General features: G+C 42.5%; 1 protein-coding gene and 1 long non-coding RNA gene across 3 annotated transcripts in view; one reads left to right on the top strand and one right to left on the bottom strand.

The window, feature by feature from the left end:
* The window catches only part of met (MET proto-oncogene, receptor tyrosine kinase), a 69,825-nt gene extending 65,308 nt beyond the window's left edge, over window positions 1-4,517 (bottom strand). Inside the window, exons 1-2 of one of the 2 annotated variants that reach the window (XM_071457423.1) lie at window positions 4,202-4,517; window positions 1,446-2,646 (exon numbers count right to left, since the gene is read on the bottom strand). In XM_071457423.1, coding sequence (XP_071313524.1) covers window positions 1,446-2,645 — 1,200 coding nt within the window. In that variant the 5' untranslated portion in view covers window position 2,646; window positions 4,202-4,517. The remainder of the gene's footprint in view (window positions 1-1,445; window positions 2,647-4,201) is intronic. The other variant, XM_071457433.1, reaches the window with a different exon arrangement.
* A 22-nt stretch (window positions 4,518-4,539) lies between these two features.
* LOC139605719 (uncharacterized) lies at window positions 4,540-10,961 on the top strand. Its single transcript, XR_011684449.1, has 3 exons — window positions 4,540-4,672; window positions 4,828-4,905; window positions 6,319-10,961. It is a non-coding gene; the product is annotated as an uncharacterized lncRNA (long non-coding RNA).
* Window positions 10,962-12,487: the final 1,526 nt, after the last annotated feature.

Genomic DNA, 12,487 nt, shown 5'->3' with positions numbered 1-12,487 from the left:
TTGACAACCCACTCAGTGTATAACATATGGTGATATACAGTGGTGACTGATGCTGTGGTTAAGTAAAGATGAAGTCACAGAGAGCGAAGCACTAGAACACATATTGACAGACCCTTTGGCAGGGTGGTCGGCAGTTAACTTCATGTCACTATTGATCAGGTGATTCGGCCCATTGATTGGGTCAATGTTGATGGATTGGAGGAAAGGGAGAGCTGGCAAAGGTAACAGCTGGCTCGTAGCAGCATGGGGAAGGGGGACGGCGACTTCAGTACAACACATATGAATTGGAAGAATCACTGCAAGGTAAAAGTGCTGACTTTCAGCTAGGATTTAAAGGTGTTTACATCCAGATCAGGTGATTCATCACATTAAAATAAACTAAAATAATCATATTTAATATAAAAAAATGAGGTCTCAAACACTGGCATCCATATGCATCTTTGCCCTGTGATGTTCTGCCAGGCCTGCACTTCATCCATCTTCACTTCCTGCTCGTTTCCAGGAACACCACACTGTATAAAGCCAGTAATTAATCCATAAATATAAAAGGGGGTATAAAATAGATATTATGGGAATTTTGGAACAATTCAGTCATCGTAAAACTGAACTCACATGTTGCTGAGAGGCAGGTGTACATGTACATTCCTAACTACAGGGGTTCAGAGGTCAGGGGAACAAGTTAAGAGCAGGTCATGCCTCAGTGTTTTGCTCAAGGACGCTCGGACAAGGACACAGTCGACACACTGACTGGCTGAGCCTGAGACCACCCAGTTACTGAGACAGTCTCTATAGCCAACAATCCAACCAGCCTGCAGCAGATAAAACAGCCAAGGCCTCAAACTCTAAAGGATAAAAACCAAGTCATGCATATTCAACAGATGACTGATAGAAGCTTATTTCATGGGACTAAAATACATTAAAAAAACTGCATCACCATGACGCTCAATCTTGTTTTACTGATCAGACCATGTCAAATACATTGTAAGTAAGTACATATTTGCATCTATCAAGACTGTGCAGGCTGAACCCCCTCAAAAACTCTTTGTGGAGTCACAAAAGTGTCATAAATTTCATAAGGATACAGCAGTAGCCATTGTAAAGTCGCCTTTAAACATAACTGCAGCCACTTAAACCAGTTTATTCAATCTCAAACATAACAAATATTAGAACCAAATTGATGTAATTTAAATCAATGTAGTTTAAACTGTAAGAAATTGGTTATTTTTGCTAAAAAATTGGTGAAAACCGCTAATCATTTGAGCAGAAAAGAAGACGAATGCAGGATTAATGTCTTCTTTCAATTTTCCTTAAATAAAGTTGTGAGTTTAAAAATTAAGTTGAACAAACAGCCACATTTGCATTTCCCTCCAAAAAACAAATGCAAAGTGGGAGTTCTACAATGGCTAATCCTGCACAGGTGACCCCAGCCCAAGCCCGACTCTTACCACATTGTAGCAGGATTTCTTGTCTGACCCAGTGAAGTGATACGGGTCCACCGTGTTGCACCTTTGCATGTACATCTTGAACATGTTGTTGATGTGTTTCAGTGACATGATGCAGACGGCCGAATTCGGAGTAGGCTCTGGAGAATTTGGCTTTCCTTTCGCGAAGGCAGCGAACAGCACATCGTCGCCCTCCTCCACCGCCAGCTGCTTCTGCAGTTCAACATCGCTGCCCACCTTGGTGACGTGGGCCGCCTGCAGGATGTTGAATACCTTCACGCCTTCCGTGGAACGTCGCCGCCGCTTATCAGTGCTGATGCATTCGAGGGGCATCTCCACGTAGCGGCGGATCATCAGGTCTGAGGAGCACATGCGAACAATGCGGGTGTGGTAGGCCTGAGAGTCCCTGCTCACCCGCTGCACGGTGAGGAAATAGGTGAAAGGTCCACTGTGGAAAGAGTAAACGTAGTGCAGGTAGTAGTTTCCACGGAGAGATGGAATCAGGTCCATGTGTGACTGGTTGGAGAAGAAAGTGAAGCCATTTTGGCTCGTCTTCATCTTCCGCAGAGAAATGGTGTGGGGATGTGTTGCACTGCCTGATACGTTTCCGAAACCGGGGATCTCAGAGTTGCCGACAAAAAACTTGATGACGTTGCTCTCCACGTTGAGCACCTGAGAGCCTGAGGGGCTGACCACAACATCTGAGTCGATGGGTTGACCCCTGCCTTGCCTCACCTTGTCAGCGAAGCAGTAGACCTGTTCATCCACAGTTTTCGGGCTAATGTCATCGTCCAAGACGTGGCGCCGGCAAACACCGTTGTCTGCCGAGCCGCAGCTGTACAACCCCTTGTCATAAATGTTCTCCACCACCAAGGCAATGTTGTGGTTGTCCACTCTGCCATTGCTCCCTGTGCCGGTCAGTCTCTGGCCGCATGTCTCGTTGGCAAGCAGGGGCCCTGTGTGGTACTCTGAGAGCTTCGTGAGGTTTGGGGCCAGGGCGTAGATCCGGTTCACAGTCCCGACATAGATGATCCCATCCAGTGTCACCATGTTCTGGATGGGGAAGTCTGCAGTGAACGTTGGGAGCTCGTAGGTGACCGAAAGGTTGAGTTTGCTGGTCTCTGATGATTTATCACACTGGCCCCGCGTACTGGGGCACAGGGCCCACAGCAGCACGACTGCATGAAGCGAACCGAGATTCATCCTGTTCCAGAAATAAAGAGACATGAGAAATGAGTCGGTAAAACATCCCTTGGTGGAACACAAAGACCTCAAAACATTCATCACAGATATCTCTGAATAGGTGGCCTTAATTGTGTGGAAGAATCTGTGCTGAATAGGGATTACAGACAAGAAACAAGAGGGTCACCGAAATCCCTTTTTAGACTCAGAGATAGCACTGTGTCAGGGTGTAAAACCAGGGTTTACTCACTTCACCACAAGCAGTGAAACCAGTCATACTGCAGTGACTCGGGGCTTTATAGTGAAACAGAGCTTTAATATCAGCCTCCTAATCATCAGCGCTTCTACTGTACTCCTGAGTCCACTGACCCTCGACAAACCAGCGGCGAGACTCGGGTGAGCTCCTCTGTGGTGCTCTGCTCCATTCCCGAGTGACCACAGCGCAAAGCTGAGCAGTGAATCACCCAGAGAGCAGGGCAACGCAACCACGGGCCTAAGTTTAGACGGCAAAAGCCCAAGGGAGCAGAGATAAACTCAATTAAAATGAAAGAGGTGGGAGGGAGAAGGCAAGGAGGGAAGAAACCGTCCTGTGAAATGATAAATAACCCCAGCGACTAAATGGTAATCCTCCGGGAGATGCTTTTAGTGGAGAGAGGGAGAGGGAGAGGGGGGAGAGCGACACCAAAGCATTTGCAAAAATCCGTATTTGCATTCTTACAATTTGGATGTGGCTTCAACACAAACCCCAGATATAAAACATAAACCAAAACAAGGCAAAAACATCCAACACACTCGGCTCAGTGTTTTTATTCATGCCCACAGTGATGTGTGAGCTCGCTGTGATTCCCTGGGCGAATACTTTGACTGATTTATGACTGAAGTTATGTTGTTTGTGAGCACAAGTGTGAGGGAGAAACCTCAGTTTGTCATCCTGCCACAATATTTCCGGAAGATTTCAAAACTGGCAGAACTAACAGGTGCTTGTAGGTAAAGTTTCCAGCAGACAATATCACTAATAAAAGAGTCTGAGGAGGATGATAGTGATGTAGTAGAAACTAACCAAACCAAAAACACACTTTAAGGTTCTTTCATAGAAGAGTTACACAATATTATAGGCAGCTTTCTATCATTAGGAGGATGGTGAGATGATAGTCGACTTGTTTTGGTTTAAAATTCTGAGTAATAGGAGGCACATTACCGCGCACCTGCACCAAACACACCACACTTAGAGCACGGCTGTTTTTTCTTTCTTTCTTTCAAAGGACAAAAGGCGGTGGGAAACAGTGAAAATATTTTCAGTTTGAGAGGAAAGTGACTCATGGCGAAACGTCTCAGAAAACACAACTGGGAAGTTGGTGAAATGGTGTTAGGAGCCAGTAAAAACATCTGAAAACATGCTGTGATAGCTACTGTAACCAGAAGAATAAGGAGAGGAGGAGGAGGAGGAGGAGAAAGAGCGGAGGGCTGTGAACATCTCCGCGTTTTTACGCATGGAAGGAACAGACTGAGGTTAAACTGCTAAATGAAACAGAGGAAAGTCGAGAAACAGTAAGAAAAAAAACCCCAAAAAAACTCACCTGTTAGTCAGCAACAGTGTTGTCCGTTCCCTTGGCTCAAATCATATTCCACTGGTCTCTAACAATGCGGCACTTTTTTTTGACTTTCACATGAAATCCAAACTAACCGCTGCGTTTTTTTTTTTTCTTCGCCTCTTAATTCTAGAAAAAAAAACTGTCCGATATTTTACTTCTCAATCTGACTTCTTGCTTGTTTTCCAGAAGTTACACCCTCCAGCTGAAACCTGTAAGGGCTCCACTCTGGCTGGCTGACTGACTGACTGACTCACTGACTGACTGACTGCTGCAGGAACACGCTGCGGCTGCTGTTGCCGCCGCTCTCACATCTCGCAGCAGCTCCTCTCTTGGCGCGTAAAGCTCCGCCTCCTTCTCTCCAAACTCCGTGACGCATCCAGGTGCTACAGAGGCTCCTCGGTCGGTGGAGCTCAGATGAGACAGGAACACTGGGCTTACAGTAAATTACAAGCTCCGGTTAGTCATTATCATGTTGCACAAACCCACAAATTACAACTAAATCAGTGCGATTACCAGAGAAACGCAACTGATGGGTTCTTTTAAGTATTTATTTGTGTGTCTTTATGGCTTCATACAACTTCTGATAACGGCTCTCAGTATTTATCCAACAGGGACAAGGTGAACCAGGCCACATGTAGAGGAAAGTTCTTTCTCCTCCAGCTTCCACCTGACTCTCCTCCAGCACCCCGGTGAGTCAGACTACTGGTTGTCATGTTAAAACGGCTCACTCAGCCATAAATAATGATCTAGGTTATAAAGGCTGAACCAACTGCGTGTGTGTGTGTGCGCTTCAGCCATGAATCACAGCGGGCAGCACAAAAAAATTCCTTTGTCCCACTTCCTGAAAGGAGGCGCAGTTGGAATGAAGACTGGAAACCCTGATAACAGAGCGTGGATGTGGAATTAATAGGTACAGAGCTGTCGAGAGGAGGCTCAGCGGCTGTTTGCACTCACTTTCTGACAAGATGGTTTAATGAGACTGACAGACAGGAGGCAAGTGTGTTCAAGTGGGCGGACGAGGTGAAATTTGTGACGTCTTCAACTTAAATATGACCCTGCACATGGACGTGATAAGTGTCGCAGTGACAGAGTAATTGTTTCCCCTCTCCTCCTATTTTTTCCATATTTGAACAATACCCCATGAAGCTCATCTGCTTTTACATTCACTCTCAGAACTGAAACTGACCATTTATGACTTCACACAGAGACGTTTTCTGGACAAAACCCCACAAATTCATCTGCATTTCTACTCTTACCTCACCTGATTTCCTAAAGGAAAACACTGTTGCCTCTGACATGACACCAGAGAGCCCTTAAACTGTCACTGTGTGCATCATCAACCTTTACTTCACCTTGATGGACTACTCCAGAGGAATTTATGTTGAGTAAGAAAAGAAAAACATATGCATAATAATAATAATAATAATAATAAAAAGGATACAGCAGCAGAATTTACAGAGGAGAACAGATAATTGCTGGGTTCGAAGTTTTGAAACGGATCTAAATCTAGATCTGGATTCATGAAATTAGAGCTCGGAGAAGATCATTAAATCATGAGGACTGGAAACAGTGAGTCTGGCTAACACAGTCTTAAAGAAAATTCAACTCTTGGTTTTGTTGAGGATAATGTGCTAACCATTTCAGTTCTTAAACTTAAATTACGCTTCATTAATTGATTAAGCTTAATTACATTCAACTCTCTGAGGATTTCACTCTCACTAGAAGCCACTTTGTTCACAAATCTCACGAATCCTGTGCTGTATCTCCCTCATGATCATTTTATGGAGTGATCATCAGCGAAACGCCCAAAGAATTTAAATGCAATTCTAAAAAAAGTCGTGTTATAAAAGCTTGTAGTGTGACACTCTGCAACTGATGATCCAGAAGTTTCACAACCTCCTTCAGTCTCCGTTTGTTAGAGGAACTGCGTTTTGCCTTTCCTCAGGGCATTTTCTGACACAGTTGCCAAGGGGTGTGCCTCACACAGGGTGTGTGTCTGTATGTGTCTTACTGTATACCCGAGGGGTGTGTGTCTGTGTGTGCGTGCTCTGTGGCTCCTGTGGTGGTAAACTCTACTTTGGCTCGGGCCCTTGTCTTGGCAGGGAGCAGCAGCAGCAGCGGGAGAAGAAGAAGAAGAAAGGAGAAGAGGGAGGAAGAAAGCTGGAGTGGTGGTAAACATCATCAGCATGCAGAATAAGGAAACCCCAATGTGTGACACAAGCTGAAGGAATGATCTGCATCTTTGCAACCACAACACCTGCAACACAACAACTACACACTTCCTGTTTCTTTTCTTCACATGCTCCAGGCTGCAGAGTAGCTGAAATAAAAGCATGAAGAGGAGGATTTGTAATTTGGTTGAACTGACCTTTTAAAACCTGCTGCAACAGCCTGCCTCTAGCTTGTTAAGGCGCCATCTGCTGGTACTCCAGGCACTGTTAGTCCCCTGAGACGCGAAGGGAGCCTCAGGTCCAAGCTATTGAACAGAAAGTGAGGAGAGTAATCTCACAGACAAGGCGAGGGATTATCAGGGAGGAGCGGGGTTGCACTCAGTCTTGGTTTTCCTGTTTCTGTCACCCAGTCCCATGCACCTAAACCTAAGTCCAAAAGAGGTTGTTTATCACCTGCGGGGTCAATACAAACCCTGGTTAACTGCTGACCAGGACAGTAAACTGTGATTGATGCTCTTGACCCATCACATGCCCCAGGCTGGTTTCATTCTGCAGATGGACCCTTTTACCTCTTACAGTTGCTTTAGCTCATGCACAGAGTGGTGATTAAGTGTGTGCCGCCTCCATCGCTGTGAGCCGTGTGTCTTCTTAGACAGGCTTCTTCAGCTGGATCATTACGGTTCATGACAGATAATGACAGAGCGGCTCATAAAAGGTCACATGAGAACGGGAGGTCGAGGGAGGATTTTTCATGTGGTGCCCCCGTCTGTATGGTGTTAACTCTTAATGAGAGAGCACCTCAGTGTCTGCTGACGAAGACTGCTCACAAATTAGAAGAGTAGAGTGGTATTGCAATCAATGCCTGGTTTTACAGTGAAAAATGCTGCAGTGAGATTTTTCTAGGTGAGGAAATTTCACCTGTCTTAACCCAGAATTGAATTATGGTGTCGATGTACAAACTCTGCCTAATTTATGTAAGATTGTTAAAATAATCACCAGTAAATGCCCGAGGAAACACAGAGCTCTTCTTCAGAGGAAAATGTGAAAAGTGATATGTGAAAATATGACACTTAAATCCAACTGATAAACTAACAGGTCACACAGTTCAAAGGTCTTTGGAATTGGTGCCTTCATCAGGTTGGTGTAAATCTGACATTTACTTTGCCCGGTGTCAGCTGGGATTGGCTCCCGTCCCTCTGCGACCCTATAAGGATAAACTGTATGAATTATGAATGAAGGAATTAAATATTAAAGGTCCCATATTTTACACTACTCCAGTGTTTTATTTGAAGTTTTGATATCCATAAGAAGATATATTTGTGGTTTTAAGTACCAAAAACCATTTCAGTGTAGTTTAACATCTCCTCTCTCAGACTTCAGAATGAAGCTCTAGTAACAACAGGTCAGTCAGCCAATCAGAAGAGAGGCTCAGAGCCTCTCTCCTCTATTTACTGAGTGATTGAATAAAAATAGAGTAGATTTCAGGTAAACAGTCAGAGAAACCAAGTCCTTGGGTGAGAGTGGTGACTGCTTTGTTGTGACATCACAAAGTTAAGGAAGTTCTGAAAGGAAGTCCTTTTTTTTTAAGGTTCAGTTTCTGAAAACAGACTGTGTGCTTTTCTCTGTGGACTGAGCACTTTGATACTTTTACAGTATTGATATAGAAACTACATCTGCTTTATAATCAGAAAAGACATGGAGATGCCACTTTATACAATATAGGACCTTTAAAGACAGAGACCTGTATTAAGTTTATTGTAGTTTTCGGTGGAAAATTCTTGAAGATAATTGATTTTATTTATTTATATTCACTGAAAATTTAAAAAAATGTGCAGTGTTACTTTTAGACAGTTTTAGACATACTCTGCTTGCTAATGGACATATTTTTCCTACCTAGACTGAACCTCCTGGCTACAGCCAGTGATCAGACCACCCTGCTTGAACTCCATACTTTCATGACTGCAGAGATCAGTGTTCCCATCTTCCATTACCTGTGTGTTAGATAAAGGTTCACCTAATGAAACAGGAAACCAACAGATTACAATCTCATACATCACAGGAAATGGTTACTGCAGCAGGCAGACAGGAACAATGTCAATGAGATTCTGCTGCATGTATCTACCAATCTGTTACAGCAGCAGCCCAGCTCATATGAAGTCCCACTGAGGGCCATCAGTGGATGTTAGGAATATAATTAAGAGAATTGTATCAGCTCAGGAAAGTAAACACAGGACAAAATTTATACCACATATCTCCACCGTGAGAAAAGATTAATGTGGTTAAGTTTCAGTGCATCAGATGGCTCTTAAGACACATTAAATATGCACATATGTCTCAAAGTGAAGAAGGACGACACAAACACAAATATTTTGTCTGAATCAGATAAGTTCGATTTTACTGTATGACACTGGTTTTGTATATACACTGTAAAAAAAAAAAAAAAAAAAACATGCACGCCCTACTCCTGTTGTTGAAAAAACTAAAAAAGTCTACTGCATCCAGTATGCTAGATCTTTCCATTTCCTTCTGCTGTGTTAGTCTCACTGTGTAAAACAATTTATGTGAAGCCCTAAAGAGCTCTTAAAATCTCCGGTCCTTGTTGTTTATCTGTGGAATCTTTGACTAAAATAAACCACAGTCAAGTGCCAGTGAAGCCACAGCACGACATCTGAGCTTTGTGCTGCATGTACAGTACATATTCATTTGTCTGTCCCACATATATATTTATGCTTGTTCTCCTCTGCTCGCACATTATTTTTATGCAAACAGTAAACCGCTGTAAGTATTAATATGTATTTGTTCTTTTTAACCTTTGGTTTCATGTATAACTAAAAAGTCACACATTCATTGTATAAATCTGATTTAAATTGAGTGGGTCTTTATAGCTGTGAGAGAACAGAGGATGTTGTCTAGTTCATCTGGCGTTACTTCCTCCTTCAATTAAAGGTATTTTACACTTTTCCAGTGTTTTATTTATGCTGAGTGTTGATATCCATAGGCTCTGAGGCTCTCTTCTGATTGGCTGACTGTTTTCTGAATGATAAAATAAATATATAGCAGATGGCGGTGACTGCTTCATTGTGACATCACAAAGTTAAGGAACTCCTGATGGCTCGTTTGAAGGCTCAGTTTCTGAAAACAGGCTGTGTGCATATCTCTGTGGACTGAGCACTTTGATACTTTCACAGTATTATTCTATATTATTATATATTAGAGAATCTAGACCTGCTTTATAATGAAAAAAAGACATGGAAATCTCACTTTATACAATATGGGACCTTTAACAAAAATATAAGTTCACTTTTCACATTTTCAATGTCTAATCTATGCGTTATTTTTAGAATTTGTTTGAAAATACACACAAGATGAACATGAGCAGTGATAAAGAAAACAGAAAATTAAAATTCACCAACACAGTATCCAATGAAAAGACGTCACAGTGTCTAACTCACAGGGGATCTCTATGAAAAGCGGCGCAGAGAAATCTCAGAAAGAGCAACAGAAGCTGAGACAGGATCAACAAGTAAAGACGTCATAGATTTGCCCTCTAAGATTTACTGCATGGAGTTGTGTTGTTAAACTCTTAACACAGATGTGATAAAAGTGACAAAGAGTGAAGTGTAGACTGATGTAGAACCAGGTGTGTTGGAGTGCAGATGAACATCTGCAAAGGGCTGCTGTGGTGGTGGACAATGAGCCGGAGGGGATGGATCTGCGCCAGCCTTCCTCTTGCTTGATGTCATAGCACGGTTCATCATCTTTAGTATGCACTGCTGCAACAGCTGAGAGAGTGTGAGGCCAAAAATGATGCAGATTTTTCCTGTGTGTGTGTGTGTGTGGCCACTGCAAATTTGGAGTGAGAAGAAATTCTGTACAGGACAATAATGAAGTAAAACACAACAAAGGATTACACATGTGGTGTAACTTTGCAAGGAAAGGGAAATCTGTTCCTTTTTCTCAGAAATATTGATATTTAATATGATTTATCAAGTGTGGGATTATATTTCTAAATACACTGCAGAACTCCTTGTCTTTTGCTGTATCTTATGTGTTTATGTGTATTTATGTTTTGTTTGGATTCACGGCTCATATCCCCTCAAGGAGCTCCAGAGAGATCAGATTAAAAAAAAAACAATTATTACCATGAAGAAATGCAAGTCATTTCCTTTAGTATACTTAAAAAATCCCATTCAACTAAAAAAGAAAATCTATGTACAGTAAACACAATATAAGGTTAAGAGGCACCTCACAGTGCAGCATGCAAGAAAATACAAAAATGATCAGTTCAGTAGATTTCTGTCTTGAAGAGTTCAGACACGATGTCCTGCAGGCAAACAGCCCGAGAGCACATTGTGTGTGGGACTGGGGCAAACCAGGACAGCAGCAGCTTCCCTGAGGGTCTGTTTACTGAAACCGAATCAAGACAACATACTGGAGAACACATGCTGGAGAACACAGATGGTACTGTGTGTGTGTGTGTGTGTGTGTGTGTGTGTGCGCGTGCGATCCAACTCAGAAATGAGCTGTCTTTTAACAGATCAGCAAGGCCAGAGCTCCTCTGGACAGCTGACGAATGTATGGTCAGTCAGTGCCCACTCATGGTTGTGAGCCATCAGAGAACGGGCTGCTATAGTCTTTCTACAAACACGCAAAATATTGTGTAATCTAGAAAAATTTGCTGATATCAAATAAAAAGGTTTGTGAGGTGACGCAAGGGGGAGAATTATAAAACTGAATTATTTGTGTTTTGCTGCAGCTTAACTTGGGAAACAGGGACAGACCAAAACAAATAGTGTCATATGGCCCAGGGCTGTCACACTCCTGTCTTTTTTTTGGTTCTTCCTGATTGCCTGACTTTAGCTGATTGGAGACTATATAAGCTGAGGACGAGGAACCTCTTGGGAGTTAAAACGAAATGCATCTTTACACCTGATCAAGAGGAGCTTCACTTGTAGAGTGGGGCAATGTGATGATTTACTGTATTTACCATTAGACAATATTGATCTGTCACGTTCATGTTGATATTGGTTGAATAAATCCTTTGTGGGTGAAGCAACAGTGGATCTTTTTCAGCTACAAAATATCATGAAATACCTGAATTTACCAGGTATTTAATTCACTGGAACAGGACACAAATAGTTTCCATGATTTAAAGTTACACATATCTATATTGTCCTCTCACACCTGCCTCCTCATGTGCAGTTAGGCCTCATCAGAGCTGCTGCACTGGACCTCAGGGTCTGCTGATCTTAACTGTGCAGTTAAACAGTTTATTAAAAGAAAAAACATGTTTTCAGTGCTTTGTCTTGAGTAGCTTTAAAATGAGTCTGAGTCAAGGAATAAGAAAAAACAAAAATAAAAACAAAAATAATCTCCATCTGTTTTTCATCTGACTCCATCTGAAAAATAAAATGAATGCACAACTTAGACAACAATTATAATGATAATAACATTTGACTCTTGTTAAAGTTGAAGTCCCAGAGAAGAATAAATCTTTTCCTCTTATGGAAAATTACCAATGAATCTAAATTACATTAAGAATATCTCTCCACTGACTGGCTTGCAGGAGAAAGTAGTACGAATGAACACATCAGATCAATGGACATAAGTCATGTAAACACAAAAAAGTGAATACAAAGCATAGAAGCTCTGGATCAAGCCTTAAAAGAATTCACCTAAACAAAACCCACAGAGCTGAGGTGACGCATATGAGAAAGTATCCTCTTCACCACCTTTTCAGGGGAAGGCGAACGTGTCCGCTTGACGGATTTTGACAGCAACAAATCACAGAGAATGGCTGAGACGTCTCTGTCTAATCACTGCTGTGTGTGTGATCTGTCTGCTGCGAGAGAAAACAGCTGCTGATGCTGTTTCCCTCCAGGTGCTTAAAAGCCACAGTGTTTATGTCACCTGGCCTCTGTCTTTCCACTGATGATCACTACTGAGTCAGGAGGAGGAGGAGGAGAGAAGAGACCGATCGTCATGTTTGTTGTTACATCTGTTCTCTAGTTGCTACCTCACTGTTTTTTTCCTCCATTTAACAAGGAATAATGTAGTGGCTCACTCTGTTTGGAGAGGAGGCGAATCCCAGCATGTGATG

This window comes from Trachinotus anak, unplaced genomic scaffold, assembly GCF_046630095.1.
Source record: "Trachinotus anak isolate AG129_WGS33_773 ecotype Australia unplaced genomic scaffold, CSIRO_AGI_Tana_v1 ptg000002l, whole genome shotgun sequence".
NCBI lineage: Eukaryota > Metazoa > Chordata > Actinopteri > Carangiformes > Carangidae > Trachinotus > Trachinotus anak.
This window is presented reverse-complemented; position numbering and strand designations above follow the sequence as displayed.